At 46.8% G+C, this 24,520-nt stretch overlaps 1 protein-coding gene across 1 annotated transcript in view; it reads right to left on the bottom strand.

The window, feature by feature from the left end:
- LOC120944251 (glycophorin-C-like) overlaps nt 1–20,751 on the bottom strand; it is a 39,928-nt gene extending 19,177 nt beyond the window's left edge. The window contains exon 1 of the mRNA XM_040358235.1: nt 20,597–20,751. Within this exon, the coding sequence (XP_040214169.1) occupies nt 20,597–20,729 (133 nt within the window). The 5' untranslated portion in view covers nt 20,730–20,751. The remainder of the gene's footprint in view (nt 1–20,596) is intronic.
- Nucleotides 20,752–24,520: the final 3,769 nt, after the last annotated feature.

Raw genomic sequence — 24,520 nt, 5'->3', positions numbered from 1 at the left:
TCTGCCCACAGTGCCACCCACCAGTGCCCACAGTGCCACCCATCAGTGCCCACAGTTCTGCCTACAGTGCCGCCTATTAGTGCCCACAGTGCCACCCATCAGTACCCACAGTTCTGCCCACAGTGCCACCCATCAGTGCCCACAGTGTCACCCACCAGTGCCACCCATCAGAGCCCACAGTGCCACCCATCAGTGCCACTCATCAGAGCACACAGTGCCACCTAGCAGTGTCACCTACCAGTGCCGCCCATCAGTCCACTATTAGTGTCAATTATCAGTGCCCATCAGTGTCACCTACCAGTGCCCATTAGTGCCACCTATCAGTGCCCATCAGTGCCATATGTTCCCCCATCAGTGCCACCCATTAGTGCCCCCCATCAGTGCTACCCATCAGTTTCACCTACCAGTGCCCATCATTGTCAAGTACCAGTGCCCATCAGTGTCACATATCAGTGCCCATGAGTACCATCTATCTATGGTAGTTATCAGTAACACCTATCAGTGCCACCCATAAATGCCATCTTATCTGTGCCTATCAGTGCCACCTTATCTGTCCCTATCAGTGCCCACCAGAGCCGCCTCATCAGCGCATATCAATGAAGGAGAAAAATTACCTGTTTGCAAAATGTTATAACAAACTATGAAACATGATTCATTTTTTTTTTTTTTTTTTTTTTTCCAATGTTTCTTTGTTTGTTTAGCAAAAAAAAAAAAAACAGCAGTGATTAAATATCACCAAAAGAAAGCTGTATGTGTGTGAAAAAAAATTATAGAAATGTCATATGGGTACAGCGTTGTATGACCGCGCAATTGTCATTCGAAGTGTACTGTAACAGCGCTGAAACCTGAAATTGGCCTAGGCAGGAGGGGGGGGGGGTATAAGTGCCCGGCAAGAAAGCGGTTAAATAATTAAAAACACAATAATAAATAATGCACTTTCTGAAGAATGGAAAAACTGCCGCTAAACAAATAAAATGCCAAAAACACGACAAAGTGGAATTTTTTGACTCACAAAAAAATAAAAAATAAAACTGCCTTGGCTGGCGCTCTGGGTGACGGGTGATTGGCAGCGAAGGGCGATGTGATCTCCTGCCTGGCAGAAGGTTTCAGAAAAGTATTACCCTCGTTTGTGAAGAATAATTTCTCCAATTCTCAAATCGCTTTTTTCAAATGGCGCAAAGGTTTCATTTTTCACCCGGAATGTAGAGAGTAGCGATTACGTCTGCCGAGGGGTTCTGCTCCCATCTTATCAAAGCCGAGGAAAGTGGAGACTTTGTATCTGAATTTGTTGTATTAATGAAAACTTTATCTAACACAAAACTTTTATTTATTAAATTTTTTTATTAATTTTTTTATTTTAACCACTTCATTACCGGGCACTTAAACCCCATTCGTGCCCAGACCAATTTTCAGCTTTCAGCGCTGACGCATTTTGAATGACAATTGCGCAGTCATACAACACTGTACCCAAATTATATTTTTATCACTTTTTTTCCCACAAATAGAGATTTCTTTTGGTGGTATTTGATCATCTCTGCAATTTTTATTTTTTGCGCTATAAACAAAAAAAAAAAAAAAAAATTAAAAAAAAAAACACAATGGGGTAGATTCAGGTACCTTTTGCGGCGGCGTATCTCCACATATGCCGCCGTAATTTGAATTCCTCGCCCGCGTAGCATTACGCCGATACACAAAGGCAGTTACGCTAAAAAAATAGGCTTCCTCCACCGACGTAACTTAATTGCGGCGGCGTAGAATTGTGTGAAATATAACTTTGGCCGCTAGGTGGCGCTTCCGTTGTTGTCGGCGTAGAATATGCTAATTTCCTAGATACGCCGATTCACAAACGTACGTACGCTCGGCGTTCGTTTTTTTTACGTCGTTTGCGTTAACGTTTTTTCGGCGTAAGGCTGCTCCTGCTGTTAGGAGGCGCAGCCAATGTTAAAGCGGGGGTTCACCCTAAAAAAAAAAATATTTTTCTACCATGCCATCAAGCATACTAGCGCGAGCTACAGTATGCCTTTATTTATTTTTTTTGGCGCCGTACTCACAGTTTAATCCCGTAGTGAAGTTTCAGACTCCCCGCGGGGAATGGGCGTTCCTATGCAGAGGGAAGATGATTGACGGCCGGCTATGGCGCGTCACGCTTCTCCGGAAATAGCCGAAATAGGACTTGGCTCTTCACGGCGCCTGCGCATAGTCTGTGCGCAGGCGCCGTATAGCGCCGTGAAGAGCCGAGACCTACTCTGGCTATTTTCGGGAAGCGTGACGCGCCATAGCCGGCCGTCAATCATCTTCCCTCTGCATAGGAACGCCCATTCCCCGTGGGGAGTCTGAAACTTCATTATGGGATTAAACAGTGAGTACAGCGCCAACAAAAAAAAAAAAAGGCATACTGTAGCTCACGCTAGTATGCTTGATTTAATGGTAGAATTGTGTTATTTAGGGTGAACCACCGCTTTAAGTATGGGCGTCGTTCCCGCGTCGCGATTTGAAAATTTTACGTCGTTTGCGTAAGTCGTCCGTGAATGCCGATGGACGCCATTTACGCTCATGCCGAAACCAATGACGTCCTTGCGACGTCATTTACCGCAATGCACGTCGGAAAATTTTAGGGACGGCGCATGCGCAGTACGTTCGGCGCGGGAACGCGCCTAATTTAAATGATCCACGCCCCCTACCCGGATCATTTGAATTAGGCGGGCTTGCGCCGGGGGAATTTACGCTACGCCGCCGCAACTTTACAGGCAAGTGCTTTGCGAATCAAGCACTTGCCCGTAAAAACTTGCGGTGGCGTAACGTAAACGTCATACGTTACGCCGCCGCAGATTTGCCCGGTTCTACGTGAATCTGGGCCAATATTTTTTACTTTTTGTTATAATAATATCCCAATTAAAAAGAAAAAAAAAATTCCCTCGGTTTAGGCCGATACGTATTCTTTTACATATTTTTGTTAAAAAAAAATCGCAATAAGCGTATATTGATTAGTTTGCGCAAAAGTTATAGCGCCTAAAAAATAGGGGATAGATTTATGATTTTTTTTATTTTTATTTTTTTTACTAGTAATAGCGGCAATCTGCGTTTTTTTTTTGTCAGGCCTGCGATATTGCGGCGGACGTATCGGACACTTTTGACACAATTTTGGGACCATTCACATTTATACAGCGACCAGTGTGCTATAAAAATGCACTAGGTACTGTGTAAATGACACTGGCAGGGAAGGGGTTAACCAGTAGGGGGCGCTGAAGGGGTTACATGTATCCTAGGGATGTGTTCTAACTGTAGGGGGGATGGGCTACGTGTGACACGACACTGATCACCGCTCTGACCATCTCTTGTATCATGTCCGCCAGCCTTTGACCCTCTCTTATATCATGTCCGCAGCCTTTGACCCTCTCTTATATCATGTCCGCAGCCTTTGACCATCTCCTGTATTATGTCCGCAGCCTCTGACCATCTCCTGTATCATGTCTGCAGCCTCTGACCATCTCTTTTATCATGTCCGCAGCCTCTGACCATCTCTTGTATCATGTCTGCAGCCTCTGACCATCTTCTGTATCATGTCTGCAGCCTCTGACCATCTCCTGTATCATGTCCGCAGTCTCTGACCATCTCTTTTATCATGTCTGCAGCCTCTGACCATCTCTTGTATCATGTCTGCAGCCTCTGACCATCTCATGTATCATTTCTGCAGCCTCTGACCATCTCCTGTATCATGTCCGCAGCCTCTGACCATCTCCTGTATCATGTCTGCAGCCTCTGACCATCTCCTGTATCATGTCCACAGCCTCTGACCATCTCCTGTATCATGTCTGCAGCCTCTGACCATCTCTTTTATCATGTCCGCAGCCTCTGACCATCTCTTGTATCATGTCTGCAGCCTCTGACCATCTCCTGTATCATGTCTGCAGCCTCTGACCATCTCCTGTATCATGTCTGCAGCCTCTGACCATCTCCTGTATCATGTCCGCAGCCTCTGACCATCTCTTTTATCATGTCCGCAGCCTCTGACCATCTCTTGTATCATGTCCGCAGCCTCTGACCATCTCTTGTATCATGTCTGCAGCCTCTGACCATCTCATGTATCATTTCTGCAGCCTCTGACCATCTCCTGTATCATGTCCGCAGCCTCTGACCATCTCCTGTATCATGTCTGCAGCCTCTGACCATCTCCTGTATCATGTCCACAGCCTCTGACCATCTCCTGTATCATGTCTGCAGCCTCTGACCATCTCCTGTATCATGTCCGCAGCCTCTGACCATCTCCTGTATCATGTCCACAGCCTCTGACCATCTCCTGTATCATGTCCGCAGCCTCTGACCATCTCTTTTATCATGTCCTCAGCCTTTGACCATCTCTTGTATCATGTCTGCAGCCTCTGACTATCTCTTGTATCATGTCCGCAGCCTCTGACCATCTCATGTATCGTGTCCGCAGCCTCTGACCATCTCCTGTATCATGTCCACAGCCTCTGACCATCTCCTGTATCATGTCCGCAGCCTCTGACCATCTCTTGTATCATGTCCGCAGCCTCTGACCATCTCCTGTATCATGTCCGCAGCTTCTGACCATCTCCTGTATCATGTCTGCAGCCTCTGACCCTCTCTTGTATCTTCTCCGCAGCCTTTGACCATCTCCTGTATCATGTCCGCAGCCTCTGACCATCTCTTGTATCATGTCCGCAGCCTCTGACCATCTCTTGTATCATGTCTGTAAACTCTGACCATCTCTTGTATCATGTCTGCAGCCTCTGACCATCTCCTGTATCATGGGTGGAGCCAGGGGTGGAGCTGAAGGAGGTCAAAGGGGCGGGGCTGAAGGGGGCCCCCGTCAAGTAGGCTGTACCGAGGCAGCATGATTTCTATTAGCGTCCCTGAATGACAGTCACCAGCTCCCTGCTCAGAGAGCCCTGAGAACTGAGCCATCTGCGGTGTTTGATCGCTCAGTTCTCAGCCTTAGAGCCGGCAGGGGGACAGATGCCCCATCCACCTAGGTAAGTATGATTCCAAAAAAAATAAAAAATTCCCATATTTCTCTTTCAAGTAACACGATCTTACTGTATCGTGAGGAAGGGAAGTCAGATATTATAGACAGGTATATATAATGTGAAGACCTCAGCAGGTTGATAAGTCTTGCTGGGAGTTGTAGTCCACGCCCTTCCCACCCTTCGTGCGGTGAGTGTTGCCAGCAGTTCCTGTGGAGTGGAAGTCACACGGTCCTTATCTGAAGCTGGTACCGGACCGCGCACATTCCCAGGGCACACTACAAAGACCAGCCGCCCAACTCTCCCCCCCTCCCCCCTCCTGCACTCCGCTGATAAACAGCTTAGCGCCTCCTCAGGAGTTATCAGAGCTGCTGGAAATAAACTCTTCCAGAGAGATAACGGAATCCGTAATACCGCCGCCGACCGCGCTACCGCCGAGCCCTGGCAGGAGGCCCGGGTCATCAGGATAGAAAGATCTTCAGGAGAGGAACGAAGGAGGAAGAAAAAACTCCAAACAAAACCAACTTGTAAAGTTATTCCATCCGGCATGAAGAGTCTCTCTGTGATTTGGAGACTCGGGTGGGAGTAGACCGCCTCGCCGCGTTACCCATCAATCAATGCCAAAATTTGGGAAATGAACTGATCAACTAAAAGGGGTCCCTCACCTTTTTTTTAATGTTGCTCTCGTCTGCCTCCTCCTCCTTCCCCTCCCTATAACAGATTTTTTCTTTTTTAACCCCCTCAATCCCAGGCACTTTCACCCCCTTCCTGCCCAGGCCAATTTTCAGCTTTCAGTAATACAGATCTATGTCTTCCCCCCCAGTCAGAGCACCTCCCCCACACAGTTAGCAAGCACCCCCCTAGGGACACAGTTAACCCTTTGATTGCCCCCTGATGTAGACCCCTTCCCAGCCAGTGTCATTAGTACAGTGACAGTGCCTATTTTGAAGCTTTGATCACTGTATTAGTGTCACTGGTCTCCAAAAAAAAGTATCAAAAGTGTCAGTTAGGTCTCCGATTTGTCCGCCGCAGTGTTGCAGTCCCGCTAAAAAATCGATGATAGCCGCTATTCACCACTTGGCACCCAGAGGCCGTCATATGACGTCCTGGATTTGTGGGGCTATATCTGAATGATGGGTGAAGCTATAGACATCATTCAGATATCGTCATTTTCAGTCAGCGATTCCCTACACCATAAGAATGATCATAGCGGCTGTTGCACCGCTTGATTGTTCTTACGGGCAGCGAAAGGGGACGTCCCCCCTCCCGCTGCTAACTAGAGTCGGAGAATGAATCCGCCGGCCCCGGATGCTGATCATAGAGATTTCCAGCAGACCAGGTGGTCACCGGAGTCTCTATGACCGTCGGAGGCCGGGCGCGATGTTATGACGTCACGCCCGGCCTCTGCTTTCAAAAAAACGCCTCGGATGGGAAGCCGTGATAGTTTTTTAATTTTATTTTATTTTAGGCTTCCCAGCCTAGAGGTGAGATCTTATTGACCCCCCCCCCCCCCATATCTCACTGTAAAGAGGACCTGTGATGTCATATTCCTATTACAAGGAATGTTTATATTCCTTGTAATAGGAATAAAAGTGATCAATTTATTTATTTATTTTTGCTCGCACACAGAAGTGAACGCATATGTAAGCCCTGCCCACATATGAAAATGGTGTTCAAACCACACATGTGAGGTGTTGCCACAAACGTTAGAGTGAGAGAAATAATTCTAGCCCTAGACCTCCTCTGTAACTCAAACATGTAACCAGTAAAAAAAATTAAGCGTCGCCTATTGGGAATTTTAAGTACCGAAGTTTGCCGGCAGTATAACTGCAGTGCCCCATTGCTTACAGTGTAAGGGAACTCTACGAGTTCAGATGTAAAGGGGAACTCTGTGGACTCTGATGTAAAGGGGAACTCTGTGGATTCAGATGTAAAAGGGGAACTCTGTGGACTCTGATGTAAAGGGGAACTCTGTGGATTCAGATGTAAAAGGGGAACTCTGTGGACTCTGATGTAAAGGGCAACTCTGCTAGTTCAGATATAAAAGGGGAACTCTGTGGACTCTGATGTAATGGGGAACTCTTGTTAATAACTTGATATTATTAGAAATGTTATTTAATAGCAAAATCTATGTATAATTTATACTACAAAAAAAATTGCTGTGCGCAGCTAAAGTGTTTGGCTTTGACTTGAAGAAAAGGTGGCAACCCTACTCCAGGCATACAGTACAATACAATACAATATTGTAACGGTCACCACCGTTTACAACCTTCCATCAACCCACGACAGCTTATCGACACTCCACAATCAGGCAAACGAACACGACCCATAAGAATTCCCCCCAGACACGAGACACACAGCTCTGTTCTGGTTTCAAATGAAAGACAACTTTAATGGTTAGCTCTCAAGTTTATATACAGTTTAAGTATGAAAGGAACAATTAAACTCTCCACCCACACCTCACACCCTGGGGGGGCTTCAATACACCTTCAAATGGCTAATTGCTAAACATTCCAGACATCTCGGCGCAGGGCTATAATTATCACTGCACCTGAGAAGTCACATTCCTTCATTAACATAATTCAAACAAAACACCATCACACAATAAATCCCCCTCAATCCACATCTTTAGACAGACGTTCTGTCTCCCCATACAGCTTGACAAGTTCCATTCCACACACACAACAGTATTTAGCATACATAATGAGAGATCCTGGACCAGACTCAATTAGCATGTCAACAGTCTACACAGAGAGATGAGTCATAGAATAAACCAACACTTTGCAATATCTCCTGCAATATGAGCTATCAGTAATGTCCCCAGTCCTGTAATTTAGGATATAATTTCTCAGTCACCCTATGGCCCTATCGGACATAAGGTGACCCTAGACATAAGAGTTATTAATGACGCTGGCACAGGAGTACCCCTCATCCTTTCAAAGTCTCTGTTTGTCCCGGGTCATTTCGTTACATCTCTCCCCTTTCGGTGGGAGACTGACACAGGAGGGAACCCCGAACGGGTTGACTCCGAAGTTAGTCAGTAGTACCAGTCCTTCAATGCTGGTATCCATACCGTGCCCCAAATAAATTGCTCCAAACAGAGCACTACTCACCCCGCCAACCTCTGCCTCTCTCAGAGAACCTGCCTGCCGCTGGGGAGAGGCCTGGACTGACCCTTCTCCCTGGAGTCCTTTGAGCCGCTGGAGAGAAGACAGGGTGACTGGGCTCAGTCCATCATGTTGTTGGGGATCTGGGCCAACTGGCCCCCATCCCTGGGGTATAACAGTGGAGACTGAAGTCCCATCCACTGGTGGTAGAAAATCCCCTGATGCTTGCAAAGCAAAGCCGACATCCTCCTGTCTCGGTGACGCACCATTTTCTGGGGTTGTGTCAGTGAAGACTGAAGTCCCATCCACTGCCCCAGGAACTCCCTCTTCCGTTAAGTGAGAGCAGAGGCTTGTGACACTCTGTTGCCAGCTCTTCCGCTGTGTCGCTTTGAGGGGAGACCACAGTCCCATCCCCCGATATCAGCTCAAGCTGCAGTTGTGTGCAGCAGCCAGTAGCATCCTGCCCTGCCGCCAGTGATTCAGCTGGGAGTAAAAGCTTTACCACCACAGCTTGTTGCTGGGGAGAGGGGCCAACTGCCCCGGCTCCCTGGAACTCCACTTCCATGGTGACTGGCATCTGTACCTCTCCCCTCTCTTCAGTTGATGCTGCTGTGACTTCTGCTGCTGCAGCATCTCTTTGCTGTAGCCAAGTGGCATCCACAGCCGATATAACCCGGTCTATGATCCTCGGTGGAGGATTAGGTCCATACTGTGCCAGTCCACGTCTAACAGCCCGGTCAAAAAACTCTTCCTCGGGTGTCCTGTCTGTTATGCTGGGCCTTTCTGTTACGCTTGGCCTTTCAGCTCTATCCATTTGGACAAGCTCTGCAATAATGTCCCTTCTCTTACGATTGCAGGCCGATCTGCCCCGGCTCTCCAATAAGTCCTTGAGGGAAGAGAGCTTCAGCCGTTCATACAGCGTCTCCATTGTCCTGTGTCCTTGTAGCCGCCCTTTTGACGATGGAAACATCCCACTGCTGCCACCACTTGTAACGGTCACCACCGTTTACGACCTTCCATCAACCCACGACAGCTTATCTGACACACAGACAAACCAGCGGGCACAATCCATATCAATTCCCCAGAAAATGAGACTGACCGCTCTATTCTCTGCTTCAAAATGTATGAACACTTTTAATGGTAACTTTCAGCCTTATATACAGTACAACAGGTTACAGTAATCACATGAACAAAACCACACCCCACCCATACATCACACGATGAGCTTCAATCACATTCTTTTAGATAATTACATAGAGGAGTTAATTATCCCCCGACTTTACGTCTCCGACAATAAGTCATTAACCTGCACCTGAGACGTCACATTCCTTCATTAACAGAATTCAGAAAAAACACAATCACACAATAAATCCCCCTCAATCCACATCTTTAGACAGACGTTCTGTCTCCGCATACAGCTTGACAAGTTCCATTCCACACACACAACAGTATTTAGCATACATAATGAGAGATCCTGGACCAGACTCCATTAGCATGTCAACAGTCTACACAGAGAGATGAGTCATAGAATAAACCAACACTTTGCAATATCTCCTGCAATATGAGCTATCAGTAATGTCCCCTGTCCTGTAATTTAGGATATCATTTCTGGCACAGGAGTACCCCTCATCCTTCCAAAGTCTCTGTTTGTCCCGGGTCATTTCGTTACAAATATAATACAATACAATATAATACAATACATAGCATACGGATTTAATTATGAATTAGATAAACGGACAGGACTGCGGCAGCAGCTGCTCAACGTCCCAACTGTGCCGATGGCTTCTGCCAGCAAAACGGAAGCTGTCAACGCCGAGACGTATCACCTGAAGGGAAATTATTACCTGACTTCCCAAGCTGTTCATTTACTGGAACCAACAATGAAACATACAGGGATGTCACTAAAATACAACCGGCGGGATTCAAAGTCTTGTTACTGGCGTGCTAAAGAGGGCGAGAGACGATCCAGCAGAGCGATCGAGTGGAGTCTTCAGGAATCTTGGGGTGCGCTGGTGTATTTTTTCCAGATCTGTTCAGTAATCCATTCGTTGATGACCCGTGCATTGTGGGCGCAGGAGGCACCACCCCCCCCCCCTGACACCAGTGCCGTCCTCCCTATCCATGCGCCAGGCCCCTTTCAGGACACCCGACACATAAATTACTATGGCGTGGATGGGGGAGGGGGGGTTACGGTTTCCACCTTGTCTACAAGCCAAATCTGCACACTTTAGCCCCAAGGAAAACAGTAATGCGGTGCGTATAGCATGCCATGGCAAACAGTGGGTGTGGCCAAATTGCTCTTGCTGACATCATCGCCCTGCCCCCCCCCCACCAGGGATGCCGAACCTGCCCCCAGACAGCTGGGCGCAGCTCCCGGACAGCAGCAGATTTGTGTGTGACTGTCTAGGGTACTTGGGGAGCCACAGCCTGGTCTGAATAATGTGTCCGGGTTTCAGTCCGGACTGTTTGGGTGAATACTGGACAGGTAGCAACCCTGGGGGGGGTGGTTTTTGAAGCACATGATTAGAGCCAGAGGCTAGTTAATAGGCTTCAAAAAAGGGTGTGAGACCTGTTTTCCGATTGACCGAAACGACAGGTGATTCTATTGGACGCCTGACGTGGAGCCAGGGAGGAGGCCGCTCGAGCCAGAGAGGAAGCCCGCCACCCTGGAGCTGTTACCCGCACCCCGCACCCGGTAGCCTGGAGCTCCTGCCCGGACCCTGTACCCGCTAGCCTAGAGCCACTGCCTGAACCCCGCACCCGCTAACCTGGAGCCGCTGCCCAGACCCGCGCCCGCTAGCTCGGAGCCACTGCTTGGACCCCGCACCTGGTACCCCGAAGCAACTCCTCGAACGCCGCACCCGCTAACCTGGAGCCGCTGCCCGGACGCCGCACCCGCTAGCCCGAACCCGCTGCTCAGATCCTGCACTCAGGTGGAACTTGACTGGCCTGCACAGAGTCCTGACCTCAACCCGATAGAACACATTTGGGAAGAATTATAGCGGAGACTGCGAGCCAGGCCTTCTCATCCAACATCAGTGCCTGACCTCACAAATGCGCTTCTGGAAGAACGGTCAAACATTCCCAAAGACACACTCCTAAACCTTGTGGACGGCCTTCTCAGAAGAGTTGAAGCTGTTTTAGCTGCAAAGGGCGGGGCCAACTCAATATTGAACCCTATGGACTAAGCAGGTGTCCCAATACTTTTGACAATATAGTATATAGTGTATATACATATATTGGGCTGGATTCACAAAGAGTTACGCCGACGTATAAGTAGATACGCCGATGTAACTCGGAATCTAAGCCGTTGTAAGTTTAGGGGAAGCTCAAACTGAGATACACTTAAACCTAGCTAAGATACGACAGCCTGCGCCATCGTATCTTAGGGTGCGATTTTTCCCGCTGGCCGCTAGGTGGCGCTTCCGTTGATTTCAGCGTAGAATATGTAAATAACTAGATACGCCGATTCACGAACGTACGCTTGCCCGTCGCAGTAAAGATACGCTGTTTCCGTAAGAGGTATGCCGGCGTAAAGATAAACATGCCCCCTAGGTGGCGTAGCCAATGTTAAGTATGGACGTCGTTCCCGCGTCGAAATTTGAAAATTTTACGTTGTTTGCGTAAGTCGTCCGTGAATGGGGCTGGACGCCATTTATGTTCACTTTGAAACCAACACGTCCTTGCGGCGTACTTTGGAGCAATGCACACTGGGATATGTACACGGACGGCGCATGCGCCGTTCGTAAAAAAACGTCAATCACGCCGGGTCACCAAAAATTTACATAAAACACGCCCCCTCATCCTCATTTGAATTAGGCGCGCTTACGCCGGCCCCATTTACGCCGCCGTAACTTAGGAGGCAAGTGCTTTGTGAATACAGCACTTGCCTCTCTGACTTACGGCGGCATAGCGTAAATACGATACGCTACGCCGCCGTAAAAATGCGCCGATCTACGTGAATCCAGCCCATAGTGCCTATTGAGGATTTTTTATTTTATTTCTTATGCCCAAGCTTTAGCATCTTTAACATTGAGGTTCCATTCGGCGTCCTCCGGGGGTGGGGAGAGGAAGTTGGAATATCCTGTTTGTGTTCAGCGGGAAGAAGACTCACTGTTAGGCCATCACAGGACAGATGGAGAGCTAATAGAGTGTGATGATCAGAGCCGTTCCCAGACATAATCCGATGTGTGCCGCGTGTACGCCGATCCCCAGGACTGTGTACGCCGGAGAGCGACACCGGAGGGTGAGCAGAAGGCTTGCCGGATCGCCCGGCATCAATCACGCCGGACAGCAGAAGGAGCGAAACGCAACACTTCCTTTATATAAAGGAACCCGATAAACTGAACGCAGCAGGACGCCAGCAGCGTGTTCATGGAATAGACTTGTGCTTTTATTTATTAACCACTTCCTTACTGGGCACTTAAACCCCCCTCCTGCCCAGAGGACTTTATGCGATTCGGCACTGCGTCGCTTTAACTGACAATTGCGCGGTCGTGCGACGTGGCTCCCAAACAAAATTGACGTCCTTTTTTTCCCACAAATAGAGCTTTCTTTGGGTGGTATTTGATCACCTCTGCGGTTTTAATTTTTTGCTTTAGAAACAAAAATAGAGCGACAATTTTGAAAAAAAATAAATAAATTTACTTGTTGCTATAATAAATAGCTCAATTAAAAAAAAAAAAACATTTTTATCCTCAGTCTAGGCCGATACGTATTCTACATATTTTTAGTAAAAAAAAAAAAAAAATCGCAATAAGCGACTGGTTTGCGCAAAAGTTATAGCGCCTGCAAAATAAGGGACAGAATTATTATTTTTTATTATTTATTTTTTTACTAGTAATGGCGGCGATCTGCGATTTTTATTGCGACTGCGACATTATGGCGGACACATCGGACACTTTTGACACATTTTTGGCGCCATTCACATTTATACTGCGATCAGTGCTATAAATATGCACTAATTACTGTATAAATGTGACTGGCATTGAAGGGGTTAGACTAGGGGGTGAGGAAGGGGTTAAATGTATTCCCTGGGTGTGTTCTAACTGTGTGGGGGAAGGGGGGTGACTGGGGGAGGTGACCGATCGGTGTCTCTATGTATAAGAGACACAGATCCGTCTCCTCTCTCCCCTGACAGCACCGCTGTCTGCGAGAGCCGGCAATGAGAGATGATTTCATATGTTTACATATGAGATCATCTCTCATTGGCCGCACAGATCGCCTAGTAAACGGCCGCTCCGATTGGCCGTTCAAGGCGATCTGTGATTGGCTGTGTCCAAGGGACACGGCCAGCACAGCAGTTCCCCGCTGCCCGCTCGGGAGCGCGGAAAGGGGCGGCCATAAAAAGACGGCGCCCCAGAGAAGTAGAACCACCCTGCGGCCGTATATAGTCGTACGGCCGTCGGGAAGTGGTTAAAGGACAATGATCAGGAAATATTTTGCACTTTGATGATTGTTTGGGCTTCATACGTGTGCTGGTAGTATTCATCATATACACTCCTTCTTTGTTTCATAGAGCTTTTGGCTGTGGTGCTGCTCTTATGGTGAGGAATGGGGACCTTGGAGGCCCGAAGCCCTGTAGTATGTCACCCATTGTGTGCCTTGTAGGGTCTCAGCAGTGAGTGTTCAATGGAAGCCCAGAGACGATCTGCGGTTGGTGACCACCGGAATTTGATAAGTCAGACATGAAAAATTCTAATTTTGGCGATGGAAGATTCCGCCATGTGAAGAGTGCTGCTCTTATGGTGAGGAATGGGGATGTTTGAGGCCCGAAGCCCAGTAGTATGGCACCCTTGTGCGCCTTGTAGGGAGAGTCCCAGCAGTGAGTGTTCAATGGAAGCCCAGAGACAATCTGCAGTTGGTGACCACCAGAATTTGATAAGTCCGTACGTGAAAGATTCTAATTTTGTCAATGGAAGATTCCGCCATGTGGAGAGTGCTGCTCTCATGGTAAGGAATAGGGACGTTGGAGGTTGGAAGCCCAGTAGTATGGTACTTATTGTGTGCCTTGTAGGGAGAGTCCCAGCAGTGAGTGTTCAATGGAAGCCCAAAGATGATCTGTGGTTGGTGACCAGAATTCGAGATGGTGTAAGATCGCTGCTTGATAATAGGCCTTGCGGTTCGGCATTCCCATGCCGGTGTTGGATTTAGATCTATATACAACGTTTTTTCCAGTCCCAAATGTAACAGTTAATTACAGACTGTAACTTTTACAAATAAGAAGATGTGAGAGGATTGGGTTTGGTATGGTACGCAGGAGGAACACTTTGATAATTGCAGATCTTCCTGCCCACGAGAGCAGGGCATTCCAAAGTGCTTGTTGTTGATTCCCCTATGTTTACACTATGAGTATACTATGGGCTAGATTCAGGTAGCTTTACGCCGGCGTATCAGTAGATACGCCGACTTAACGCTGAATCTGCGCCTTCCTAGATTTAAGCGTATTCTGGAAACCAGATACGCTTAAATTAGGCTAAGATACGAGCGGCATAAGTCTCCTATGCCGTCGTATCTTAGGGTGCAATATTTAGGCTGGCCGCTAGGTGACGCTTCCGTTGAGTTTGGCGTAGAATATGTAAATGACTAGATATGCCGATTCACGAACGTAAGTGCGCCCCGCGCATTTTTTTTACGTTGTTTACGTAAGGCTTTTTCCGGCGTAAAGCTAGTCGAACAAATAGCTGGCCTAGCCAATGTTAAGTATGGCCGTCGTTCCCGCGTCGAAATTTGAAAATTTTACGTCGTTTGCGTAAGTCGTCCGTGAATGGGGCTGGACGTAATTTACGTTCAAGTCGAAGCCAATACATCCTCGCGGCGTACATTGGAGCAATGCACACTGGGATATGTACACGGACGGCGCATGCGACGTTCGTAAAAAAAACGTCAATCACGTCGGGTCACCACCCATTTACATAAAACACGCCCCCTCATCCTCATTTGAATTAGGCGCGCTTACGCCGGCCCCATTTAGGCTACGCCACAGTAACTTAGGAGGCAAGTGCTTTGTGAATACAGCACTTGCCTCTCTGACTTACGGCAGCGTAGCTTAAATACGATACACTACACCGCCTGAAAGATGCGCCGCCGTACCTGAATCTGGCTATATGAGTATACTACGAGTACACTATGGCCCGGATTCACAGAGAGCGGGCGCACATTACGCCGCCGTAGCGCAAATAAGATACGCTACGCCGACGCAGCGCAGAGAGGCAAGCACTGAATTCACAAAGCCAGTGCTCCCAAAACTGCGCTGGGTTTCCTAGGCATAAGCCGCCGTAGGTGGAAGTAGGCGTGAGTCATGCAAATGAGGCGTGACCCCATGCAAATGATGGGCCGAGTGCCAGACAGATACGTATAACGAACGGCACATGCGCCGTCCCGTGGACACATCCCAGTGCGCATGCTCAGAATCACGCCGAAAATACTCCCTAAGATACGTCGGATCACTGCCTACGGCAGTGTTTCTCAATTCCAGTCCTCAGGTCCCCCCAACAGGTCAGGTTTTCAGGATTTCCATTATTTTGCACAGGTGATTTGATCAGTTTCACTGCCTTAGTAATCACCACAGCCTTTTCATCTGAGGGAAATCCTGAAAACCTGACCTGTTGGGGGGGCCTGAGGACTGGAATTGAGAAACACTGGCCTACGGCGTGAACGTAACCTACGCCTAGTCATATTCACGTCCAACATAAACTACGTAAAATATGTCGGCTTGTGTTCCCTGGTGCAGCCCTTTGCATGGATGCTGCTGAGTTACACCTCCTTTATGGGGCATAACTTTACGACGTACGTATAACTTACTCGCACTTGCGTCGGGCGCATGTACGTTCGTGAATCGCCGTATCTCCCTCATTTACATATGTGAATAGAAAATCAATGGGAGCGCCACATGCGTCCAGCGTAAATATGCGCCCACTCTACGCCGGCGTAGGCAAGTTACCTCGGTGGGATGAAGCCTGTTTTTAGGCGTATCTTAGTATGTGGGTCTGGCGCACAGATACGACGGCACATATTTGCACTTACGCGGCGTATCTGGAGATACGTCGGCGCAAGTGCTTTGTAAATCCGGGCCTATGAGTATACTATGAGTACACTATGAGTACCCTATGAGTATACTATGAGTACACTATGAGTACCCTATGAGTATACTATGAGTACCCTATGAGTATACTATGAGTACCCTATGAGTACCCTATGAGTACCCTATGAGTATACTATGAGTACACTATGAGTACCCTATGAGTATACTATGAGTACCCTATGAGTATACTATGAGTACCCTATGAGTACCCTATGAGTACCCTATGAGTACCCTATGAGTATACTATGAGTACACTATGAGTACCCTATGAGTATACTATGAGTACCCTATGAGTATACTATGAGTACCCTATGAGTACACTATGAGTACCCTATGAGTATACTATGAGTACACTATGAGTACCCTATGAGTACACTATGAGTACCCTATGAGTACACTATGAGTACACTATGAGTATACTATGAGTACACTATGAGTACCCTATGAGTACACTATGAGTATACTATGAGTAGAGGCCACACATATCAGGAAATACCTTAGACTTCCCTTATATGCGACACCAAGACCCGGAGTGACCCCGCGGTGTGACCGCCCTGGTATCTATGCCATGTGTCACACACAGCCTGGACACTCCACACATGGCTAATCCTGGAGAGCTGGCCTGCTCCCAACTCACCCACACACTGCTCTGAGAATATTTTTAGATCAGATAAGAAAAAAAAAAGAAATTTCTTCTGCAGCTTTCTCCCCCGCCGCCAGCCGTCATGTACCCGGACTGACTGATGAACTACCAACACACACAAGCTGGGACAGTGCCCCATCATTGGTATCAGTGGAAGGAATAGTGCCCCATCATTCGTATACGTGAGAAGAATAGTGCCCCATCATTGGTGTCAGTGGGAGGAATAGTGCCCCATCATTGGTATACGTGAGAAGAATAGTGCCCCATCATTGGTGTCAGTGGGAGGAATAGAGCCCCATCATTAGTGTCAGTGGGAGGAATAGTGTCCCATCATTGGTATAAGTGAGAAGAATAGTTCCCTATCATTGGTATCAGTGGGAGGAATAGTGTCCCATTATTGGTGTCAGTGGGAGGACTTATGCCCCATTATGACGGACGGTGGGAAGAATAATGTCCCATGGGCACGATTAAAGCAAGCAAAGGTCCCCATCTGGCCCCTGGGCTGCAGTTTGGAGACCCCTGATCTAGGAGATAGTAGAGAGATGAATACCCGGAACTTTTTAAAGAGGAACTAAACACAAAGTTGCTTTTGTATGAGTCATGAAACGCGTAGTCCCACAATAATGAAAAAAAAATTTGAGTTTATTAAATGTTTGCATTGAAGCCTGCAACTGTGCTCAGTGCATTGGGGGTACAGTGATTGATTGGACGCCAAGTAGGGGTACTGCAGGCCCTTGCCCTATCAGAATTCAGCAAGAGTGATGTCTGGTGCAGTTCAAGATGATGGGGCGGAAAGACTAACGCTGTATAACAGGGAAGTTTGTGTAGGAGGAGAAGAGTCTGCAGGAGTAATAGTCTGCAGGAGTAATAGTTTGCAGGAGTAATAGTCTGCAGGAGTAATAGTCTGCAGGAGTAATAGTCTGCAGGAGTTGTGCAGAGGAGAAGTGTAAAGTCTGTCAAGTCCATCAGATTTCTAAGTTCTCTATTCAAGTTTATTTAGCGCTGACAATCACAACGACCATTTCCAGTTTAACCGCTTGCCGCCCGCCTCCTGCCACAAGCGCCGTGCCCGCGGGACCAGCGGACTCGATGTCCGCCGGTGTCCGGCGATTGTGTCACAAAGCTGCAGAACGGGGAGATGCCTGTGTTAAAAAGGAATTTCCCTATTCTGCCTAGTGACAGGACACTGATCGTCTGCTCCCTTTTATCGGGAGCGGTGATCACTGTCGTGTCACAGTAAGCCCCGCCCCCACACAGTTAGAATCACTCCCTAGGACACACTTAACCCCCTTCCCTGCCCCCTAGTGGTTAACCCCTTCTCTGCCAGTCAGGCCCCGTACACACGGCCGAGGAACTCGACGTGCCAAACACGTCGAGTTCCTCGTCGAGTTCAGGGATGAAGCCGCCGAGGAGCTCGGCGGGCCGCCTTCTCCCATAGAACAACGAGAAAATAGAGAACATGTTCTCTATTTTCTCGACGAGTTCCTCGGCGGCTCCATCGGGCCAAAAGTGTACAGACGACAGAGTTTCTCGGCAGAATCCGGCTCTGACCGAGTTTCTCGCCGAATTCGGCCGAGAAACTCTGTCGTGTGTACGAGGCCTCACATTTACACAGTGATCAGTGCATTTTTATAGCACTGATCACTGTATAAATGACAATGGTCCCAAAATAGCGTGAAACGTGTCCGATGTGTCCGACATAATGTCGCAGTCGCGATAAAAATCGCTGATCGCCGCCATTACTAGTAAAAAATATATTTAAAAAAATGCCATAAAACTATCCCCTATTTTGTAGACGCTATAACTTTTGCACAAACCGATCAATAAACGCTTATTGCGTTTTTTTTTTTTTTTTTTTTGTTTACCAATAATATGTAGAAGAATACGTATCGGCCTAAACTAAGGAATTTTTTTTTATATATATTTATTATAGCAACAAGTATTGCTTTTTTTAAATTGTCGCTCTATTTTTGTTTAAAACTAAAAACCACAGAGGTGATCAAATACCACCAAAAGAAATCTCTATTTGTGTGGGGAAAAAGACGTAAATTTTGTTTGGGAGCCACGTCGCACGACCGCGCAATTGTCAGTTAAAGCGACGCAGTGCCGAATCGCAAAAACTGGCCCGGTCATTGGGCAGCCAAATGGTTCCGGGGGTGAAGTGGTTGAAGCGCAACCGCTATAACATGGTGAGTGTGATCTGTTCTATGGGCATCCCATACACTTTCCCCAACCAAGTAATATACCCCAAATAAACAAAACAACGCAAATCACTGTTGATTGTCTATCGGAGAGAGATGTACGGAGGTCTGGCAGCGCGGTGAATATTGCGTGGATGGTAGCAACTCGTAGCAACCATCCGCTGCATACGTACACAACGCGGAAGAGAGACGGTCATCAGTGAAGACCTCAGTCTGGCTTTCGGTTTGTCTCGGATTTTGGACATTTGTTACAGTGAAATGTCAATCCTTTTCCTTAATTAAAAATCTTTTATCGATCATAAAATCGATCAATAACATTTTGTCACCGCTGACGATGACTATACGAGGATCCCAGCTCACCGGAAACGAATGACGGCCATTCGTGTAACTAATCCGATCGGACGATTCTTCGCCGACTGATCGGACCTGTGAAGTACTGAAACTGTGTCATCGATCGGTTTCAAGCAAAACCAATCAATTTAATTGAAATGACTCTGATAGGATTGAAAATCAGATCATGGGAAGGAAAGTAGATAATTGGATATGATTGGTAGTCAGTATTCCAATCCCATTTCTGTATGGCCAGTATAAGGCGGCGGCGGCGGAGGTAGGGTGACCACATTTCCAAACTGCCATTCAGGGACACCCCCCCCCCCCTTCCTAAAAAAATATACATTTTTTTATACATTTTTTTTGTGACCCCCCCATATATTTTACTGGTTCATCCTGGGACCTGTAGTTCTTCACTGGTTGGGGGGCTTACATATTCAGCTCTGAGGGTTCACGGTGGGACCTGTAGTCCTTCATGTTTGGGGGTCACATCCCCCCAAGAGTGAAGGACTACAAGTCCCAGCATGAACTCCTTATATTTAAAGATGTGACCCCCCCAAATTTTAAGGACTACAACACCCAGCATGAACCCCTGAGATCTAAGTGTGTGATCCCATAGATTTCACAGGTTTATGCTGGGACCTGTAGTTCTTCACTATTTGGGGGGGGGGGCGGGGGGTTCTCACATCTTCAGCCCTGGGGGGGTCATGCTGGGATCTGTAGTCCTTAACTTTGGGGAGGTCACACCCCCCCCCTCCAAATTAAAGGACTACCAATCACAGCATGAACCCCTGATATCTAAAGATGTGACCCCCCCCCCCCCAAATTTGAAACTCCCAGCATGAACCCGTGAGATCTAAGGGTGTGATCCCATAGATTTCACAGATCTATGCTGGGACCTGTAGTTCTTCACTATTTGGGGGGTGGGGGCGGGTCACATCTTCAGCTCTGAGGGGTTCATGCTGGGACCTGTAGTTTGTCACTATTTGGGGGGGGTCACATCTTCAGCTCTGAGGGGTGGATGCTGGGACCTGTAGTTCTTCACTATTTGGGGGGTGGGGGGTGTCACACCTTAAGCTCTGAGGGGTTGATGCTAAGACCTGTGTCAGTTACATTCCGGGACACTGTATTGTCCCAGAGTGAAGGTGCCCGGGACAGACCTGCAGAATGCGGGACTGTCCGGGGCAATCCGGGACACGTGGTCACCCTAGGTGGAGGCCCCCCCCATGGCGCGGCGTGGTACTCACGTGGATCTGGAGAGGTGAAGTCCCCTTTGTTGGACATGGTGGAGGGGCCCCCGCTGGAAGTGTGGCCCTGGGGCTGGAGGAAAGGGTTTGCAGTGGCTGTGGGTCTCTCTGTAGACTGGAAGAGACACAACATGTGTGTCAGAGGAGCCGGGGAACATAGGAGGGGGGGGGGGATGGGAGGGAGGGGCGCCCACACCAGATAACAGGAACTGTTTTTAGGCCGGCTCGGCTGTCAGCCAGGAGGAGCAAACAGCTGACAGCAAGAAAAAAAAAAGTTTATAGAAACCCCTCAGGGAGGCTTCCCGAGCAACACCGAGCGTAATCACTCCGAGGACGGGACGAGCAACACCGAGCGCAATCACTCCGAGGACGGGACGAGCAACACCGAGCGCAATCACTCCGAGGACGGGACGAGCAACGCCGAGCGCAATCACTCCGAGGACGGGACGAGCAACACCAAGCGCAATCACTCCGAGGACGGGACGAGCAACACCGAGCGCAATCACTCCGAGGACGAGACGAGCAACACCGAGCGCAATCACTCCGAGGACGGGGACGAGCAACACCGAGCGCAATCACTCCGAGGACGGGACGAGCAACACCGAGCGCAATCACTCCGAGGACGGGACGAGCAACACCGAGCGCAATCACTCCGAGGACGGGACGAGCAACACCAAGCGCAATCACTCCGAGGACGGGACGAGCAACACCGAGCGCAATCACTCCGAGGACGAGACGAGCAACACCGAGCGCAATCACTCCGAGGACGGGACGAGCAACACCGAGCGCAATCACTCCGAGGACGGGACCATCGCATTTAAAGGGGATCGGTCCCTAGAGATAGGAGAACCCAGACAGTTCAGTTAGGGGCCCCATCACCACCCCAGAGACTGCACAGAACTCCACGTTTTTCTTTTTTAACCACTTCCGGACCTCCCACTGTATATAGACGTCGGCACTTGGAAGAGGGATTTCTCTGTTATGGGCAGTGGTGGCTGGTGCTCAAAATTTTTTGGGGGGGGGGCGCAAACGAAAATGAAAAAAAATTGCAGCCTTACTGTGCCCATCAAATGCAGCCACTGTGCCATCAATTGTCACCACTGTGCCATGCCATCAAATGCAGTCACTGTGCCATGCCATCAAACGCAGCCACTGTGCCATCAATTGCCACCACTGTGCCATGCCATCAAATGCAGTCACTGTGCCATGCCATCAAACACAGCCACTGTGCCATCAAACGCAGCCACCGTGCCATGCCATCAAACGCAGCCACTGTGCCATGCCATCAAACGCAGCCACTGTGCCATGCCATCAAACACAGCCACTGTGCCATGCCAAACTCAGCCACTGTGCCCCTCAATTGTCGCCACTGTGCCAATTGTCACCACTGTGCCATGCCAAACTCAGCCACTGTGCCCCTCAATTGTCGCCACTGTGCCAATTGTCACCACTGTGCCCATTGTTGCCACTGTGCATGTCACGGTGCCCTTTAATTGTTGCCACTGTGCCCATTGTCACCACTGTGCCATTGACCTAAAAAAAAACAACAACATTGGTGTCAGTGATCATATTACTGACCCCCAGCATTGGTGTCAGTCACCTCAATTATAACCCCCATCATTGGTGTCAGTCACCTCAATAATAACCCCCAGCATTGGTGTCAGTCACCTCAATAATAACCCCCAGCATTGGTGTCAGTCACCTCAATAATAACCCCCAGCATTGGTGTCAGTCACCTCAATAATAACCCCCAGCATTGGTGTCAGTCACCTCAACAATAACCCCCAGCAGTGGTGTCAGTCACCTCAATAATAACCCCCAGCATTGGTGTCAGTCACCTCAACAATAACCCCCAGCAGTGGTGTCAGTCACCTCAACAATAACCCCCAGCATTGGTGTCAGTCACCTCAATAATAACCCCCAGCATTGGTGTCAGTCACCTCAACAATAACCCCCAGCATTGGTGTCAGTCACCTCAATAATAACCCCCAGCATTGGTGTCAGTCACCTCAACAATAACCCCCAGCATTGGTGTCAGTCACCTCAATAATAACCCCCAGCATTGGTGTCAGTCACCTCAACAATAACCCCCAGCATTGGTGTCAGTCACCTCAATAATAACCCCCAGCATTGGTGTCAGTCACCTCAACAATAACCCCCAGCAGTGGTGACAGTGACCAGTGGCTTCAGGCGACTTGGAGTGGAGATGTGAGATGTCTCCATAGAGAATCGTTGATTTTTTTTCTCCTCCGGCGTTTTGGAGCTTCAAGCTACAAAACGCTAATGCCGCGTACAGACGGTCGTTTTTTGTGATAAAAAAAAACATATTTTTTATCATTTTAAAAAATGACGTAGCATACACACCATCGTTTTTTCAAAATGCTCTAGCAAAGCGCGGTTACGTTCAGCACGTACGGCGGTGTTCCATTCAAGCTTCATAACTTGCTTCTGAGCATGCGCGGGTTTAAAAACGTCGTTGTAGCTACACACGGTGATTTTTTATGACACAAAAAACAACGACATAAAAAATTGAAGCATGCTCAAATTTTTTTTTTTTGTTGTTTTTCTGAAGACATAAAACGACGTTTTCCCCCACACACGGTCATTTTAAATGACGTTTTTAAAAATTTTGTTTTTTTTCATCACAAAAAAAAGACAGTGTGTACGCGGCATGAGGTGTGAACGATCGGACACAGGATCCGTTTTCTGGGGTCATCTGGCTGTACTGCAGCAGAATGATTCAAAGATATTCAGAAGAAAAATAAGTTACAATCTTATACAAAGTATCATCCAACCAAAGACTGTGAACTTCATTACCCCCCAAGGAGAGGAAATAAACAAATGCCGTGTTTATAAACAACACAGAGGAGAGCTACTAAAGAAAAATAAACTATTTAACAGTTACAGGTCAGGAGGTATCAACTAACAAAACTGATAAAATATAAAATATAACATCATAGAATATAGTGAATAAAGTATAATATATATAATAAACAAGGGCAAACATTGATGAATAAATAAATGTAACATAAATACTCAAATAAATAAAAATAGCCATAAATAAATTCAATAAATTAATACTAATACTAATTAATAGTACATAAATAGATAACCCCTAAAAAATAAAAATAAAAATAAACACCCTAACACAAAATAAATAAATTTATTATTATTATTATTATTATTATTATTATTATTATTATTATTATTATTCATTTTTTGTGTGTTTGGGGGTTTATTATTATTATATTTCTAATAATGTATTTAATTGTTTTAAGGTTAGGGGTTAAGTATCAATTATTTATGTATTATTACACATTATTAATACATTTTATTTATTTATGATGGTATAACAAGGACAATCATTATTGGATAAATAAATGTAACATAAATACTCAAATAAATAAAAATAATCATAAATAAATTCAATAAATTAATATTAATTAATAGTAAATAAATAAATAGGTAACCCCTAACCACTAAAAAAATAAAAAAAAATAACTAAACACCCTAACACAAAATAAATAAATGTATTATTATTATTATTATTATTATTATTATTATTATTATTATTATTATTAATCATTTTTTGTGGGTTTGGGGGTTTATTATTATTATATTTCTAATAATGTATTTAATTGTTTTAAGGTTAGGTGTTAAGTATCAATTATTTATGTATTATTACACATTATTAATACATTTAATTTATGATGGTTGGTATATATATATATAGTCATAAATAAATTCAATAAATTAATACTAATTAATAGTAAATAAATAGATAACCCCTAACCCCTAAAAAAAAAAAAAAACTAAACACCCTAACACAAAATAAATAAATGTATTATTATTATTATTATTATTATTATTATTATTATTATTATTATTATTATTATTAATAATATTTTTTTGGGGGTTTATTAT

This window comes from Rana temporaria, chromosome 6, assembly GCF_905171775.1.
Source record: "Rana temporaria chromosome 6, aRanTem1.1, whole genome shotgun sequence".
NCBI classification, from domain to species: Eukaryota; Metazoa; Chordata; class Amphibia; order Anura; family Ranidae; genus Rana; species Rana temporaria.
This window is presented reverse-complemented; position numbering and strand designations above follow the sequence as displayed.